This window comes from Sorghum bicolor, chromosome 8 (genome assembly GCF_000003195.3).
Source record: "Sorghum bicolor cultivar BTx623 chromosome 8, Sorghum_bicolor_NCBIv3, whole genome shotgun sequence".
NCBI classification, from domain to species: Eukaryota; Viridiplantae; Streptophyta; class Magnoliopsida; order Poales; family Poaceae; genus Sorghum; species Sorghum bicolor.
The window spans coordinates 46,528,364-46,532,928 of record NC_012877.2 but is presented as its reverse complement, the minus strand read 5'-3'; the positions used below and the strand labels follow the sequence as shown (position 1 = coordinate 46,532,928).

The 4,565-nt window shown below is 39.9% G+C and overlaps 1 protein-coding gene across 1 annotated transcript; it reads right to left on the bottom strand.

Annotated features, from left to right (window-relative positions):
• On the bottom strand, nucleotides 1,592-4,162 carry LOC110429950 (T-complex protein 1 subunit theta-like). The gene is made up of 3 exons (XM_021446729.1): nucleotides 4,112-4,162; nucleotides 3,237-3,410; nucleotides 1,592-1,997 (listed from the first exon to the last, which is right to left on the bottom strand). The coding sequence occupies exons 1-3, from the start codon at nucleotides 4,123-4,125 to the stop codon at nucleotides 1,934-1,936; spliced, it is 252 nt and encodes an 83-aa protein (XP_021302404.1). The 5' UTR covers nucleotides 4,126-4,162; the 3' UTR covers nucleotides 1,592-1,933.

The following is a 4,565-nucleotide window of genomic DNA, read 5'->3' as shown; positions in this document are numbered from 1 at the left end:
AATATACGACCCTTGTTTACTCCCTCTTTCGACACTTTGTACTCCATCAAAATCTTCTGCCCACACTTGCCACAAGTAATGAGAGGGAGTTCCGGACGGTATCGCTTTTGAACCCGTTGAGAGACTGAAGACCCGGTCACGGTTGCCATCTACTATCCATACTCAATTTTAAAACAATTATAAATTCCACATTTACTAGTAAACATGTATGATACAATGGACATTATATGTAGTAATAAAAATAAATCAAGTGATATTAACAAACCAATTAATTTGAACTATCCTACTTTCTATGATCATAAAAATATACTATAATTCATTCTTGCAAAATACATTAAAACTAGGTCAACCATGAAATATGATATATATATATATGGATACTAATTCATGTGAATGATTCAAAATAACAAAGTGGATTTGAGCTAAAAAATGATGGGAACATCACAAGCCAAAAACAATATGAAAAAGACAAGAAAGGCTGAAGTTAGTCACCTCCAAGCACGAAGAGACGATGACGGAGTCGAAGAAGATCAACGATGGGCGTTGGAGATGAAGAACAAATGAAGAACAAGCAAGAAGAAGCTCCAAGAACAACAATGGTGCTCTCGGTTTCAAATGGGCAGAGGGGAGGAGTGATCCGGCCTATAAACCGGACCTTTAGAACCGGTTCATAAACAAAACCGGTGCTAAAGGGTAACCCTTTAGCACCGGTTTGTAACACAAACCGGTGCTAAAGGCTTTGCCTCGGCCCGTGGCGCTGGCCGGTGCTAAAGGGGACCCTTTGCAACCGGTTGGTAACACGAACCGGTGCTAAAGGGTCTCTGCCCCGTCAGCCCCTGTCAGTAGCCGTTGGACAGGACCCTTTAGCACCGGTTCGTGTTACGAACCGGTGTTAAAGGGGTCTTTAACCCCGGGCCGCAAAAAGGCCGAGGTTTTTGGCCATTTTGGGCATCGACCAATGCCTCATTCTGTAGTAGTGCCACGAATCCTCCTAGGGTCTTCACTTGGGCCGAGAGGGAGCAGGGAGAGCTCACCGCGGCGGTGTTCGGATTCGAGCTCGGCGAGATCTAACTGACGTCGGGAAGGAGCTAAAACCGATCTCGGTCCTTTGTAGATGGAAAAAGGGACGCGTTGGGGGAAAGCCGAGGCTAAATAGGGCTCGGGAAAATCAAATCCCGTGGAAACCGGGATTTGAGGCAGAGCCTCCTTCGGCTTGGAGCCTTGGAGTCCCAGCCGCCCACGGTTCAGGGAAGAAGAAAAGGGAAAGGAGGAGGAAGATGCTGCCGCCACTACAAGAAATGTGCCAACTTTTGACATTTGATATATGTCACAATACCTATAAAATATGTCATGGGTCATCATTTATGACACCAAGTTGACGAAAAATCAAATGTCAAAAGATGAGCGTCTTTATCGACAACTTGTGACATTTAAGTGTTAATATCATATCATTATGACACCGATTTTGAACGTCATAACCTTTATGACCTTTGCTTTTATGTCACAAGTTCTTTGATCTTGTCAGGTGGTGAATTCCATATAGCCCAATATTTATTTGGACATCATTCAAGACCCACAGCTGCACAAACAATCCAAAATAACATGTGTGCCCAACAATATATTCCATTCACGACCAAATACACAAGTTCACAAGTCACACATCAACATCTTTATTACATTTATAGCAAACACCAAAGTAATTGTTCAAGAATTGACCTTAGTCGCAAAGGTATCTTAGATAAAATAAACAGATGGATATTTCACATCCCTGTCTCACAACTGACCTTTGTCACCAAACTAATCGTCCTAATAGACAGTGCTAACAACTAATCCAAAACGCAAAGATCGTCTTATTCAAAACCTCAATCATCCCCTCTCTCCCACTTCACACCTCAGAACGCACTGTTCTTATAGAGAGAAAGGCGCTTTTCCATCATCTTAACCTTATTCTTGGTGTCAGGAGCAAATAACTTAAGTTGTTGAAATCTCTCCATGACCTGCAAATGCACAACACATTAGAAACAACCATCACTTGTTGAAACAAATAAAATTATCAATAAAGAACGTTACATGTGTACTACTGGAAGAAATCAAGCAACAACAATCTTTTCCACTTTAACATATATTTGAGCAGGAGATAGAGCCAGCTGAAGTTCGGTAGATATAAAGCAGGAAGCATATATGGCTTGAAAGTTAAAAAAAATACAATTTGTGAATCGAGGAGCATATCCTAGAAATAGTTTTTTTATTACATCTGGTAGATGCCTATAGGTTTTTACTAATAAAACTGGAAGATGCTATCTATAGGTCTGTACTAATAAAACAGAGCAAGATAAATAGCAATGGTGCCTGTGAATATAACAATACTAAGGAAATCAAAGTACATTGTCAATCTAATGAAAAAGTAATGGTACATAATAAGCTAGGGGATTTTCAACTGTATTTGCCTTGTTTTGCATTGAGGGTGTTATATTAGCAGTTAGCTGCTACCTGCAGTCCTGCATGCATCATATATGAAAATACATGTATCCATTACTGCAAGACCTATAGCTAGCATAACAGTAGCATAACTATTTGATAAACAGAGGTAGCAAAACTGCAACATAACTATTTGATAAATAGAGGTAGCAAATTGCAGCTCAACTATTTGTTAAACAGAGTTAGCAAAAATGACAGTCTAGCTAGCAGCAAGTACATAATCAAGCTTGCTACTACATCCGACTCCTAGTCAATGTAGTGACAAAATTGGTTCTTAAATTCATATATGCAGGCACATTACATATCACAGCCTATCACTAATTGTCTAGTAGATTGCACATAGAAAAATTGAACCTTCGAGAAAACTTAAAAATCTGCATTACATAAATATGAGCCACACAAGAATAGATCCACCAAAACTTAAGAATCTGCATTACAGCTAGCAGTAGGTGCATCTGACTCTCTGAATAAGAGGACACAAAAACGTTTCTTTTCGGTTCTCTAGCTGTGACATGGCCACTGCTGAAGTGCTGATTGCCGCTGGCTGCTGCTTCCTGGGATGATGCTGCATAGTAGAGGCAAACCTAGGAAAAGTAGATTCAACTAAATTCTACAAAAAAAATGAGAGAAAATTAAAGAACGGGTACTACTACCAGCACACATTCACGCCACATGAACTAAATCCATGGCCATCTGTACACAATCAAGAGAAACACATTTGGGTTCAAGTGATGGGATTGAAGGCTACTGCTACATACCTATGAAGGCCGCAGCTCGAGCTCTCTTTGCCTGCAGTCTCCGCTTTGGTATAGCCAATGATTATCTTACTTGGATGCAAGCCCATCCTGATGAGCTCCTCAGCCTTCTCAAGCAGTTCGCCGGCAAACGATATGGTGAGGTTGGCCCCATCCCCAATCTCCTCCTGCTGAGCCCTGCCAGCCAGTACCAGAATCTTAGCAGCCAGAGAAGCATACATGTTTTGCCGAGGCTGCAACAAGCGTAACTGAGTAGCCTACATCTAGACACCTGAATAAAATTGCAACCACACACACACACACACAAGTGAGTACAGGTAGCGCAGCCAGGGAAGTGATCATCTCCAACCTCAAATGTTTCTCATTTAAGAAAGAAATTAATATTTAAGAAAGCAAATGATGCACAGTAAATATAAAAAGATTCTTTACGTTGAAGAGATCATCTCCAACCTCAAATGTTTCTCATAGTCATAGAGTACATTGATATATGATCAAAACATCTCTAGTCCAGCATGGATAGACTAGCAAGTGGTAAGTGAAGACTTCTTACTAGTTCCTCTCAGCTATGGTTCAGTACTCAGATAATGCGTCAACCATAAATAAATAACTATTCTGTTCAGCCTAGATAATGCATCAACCCAACACCCATGTGATAGGAACTGAAATAATCTAGAACAATACAAATATATTGGGGTTTCTGTACAAACAAGATAGTTGTCACAAATCAGGGATCTATATTATTAGTACTCCATTTGACAGGTTACCCATGAGAAAAAGGAGCTTTCTGTACAAACAAGATAGTTGTCACAAATCATAAGTCAGGATAAAAAGTGACAAATCTGAAATTATACATACTTGATGCATTTGAAGTGCACTACCTAGATATCTGCATGTGAAGTGCAGTTCCTTCAGTTTGCAATGACGCACTGAACCTGTGAAAGAAAAGGTTAGCATTGAACCACAAGCAGTCCTACTAATGGAACTGATATTTTTCAGATGCAAATGAATAAACAATTTGTCATCAGAAGGACAGAACCCTAATTGTAATGCATAGTTAATATGGAGATTCATTATTAGGCATTAATACTGCTTCCCTCCTGCGAACAGCTAAAAAATTCAGACAGGTAACTAACCAGATGCAAGGACATATAGTACAACAAAAACAAATCAGAGACATAACTAACCAGCACAATGTTTAGGATTTGAGGACTGCATAATGGAAGCTTGCACTACCGTTATGGTGGATGCTCAAGTAATTATCTCTGACATACTTCCCCTCTCCCAACTGGTGTAAATTAAACAATACAATTTGATGTAGACAAAAAATACAAA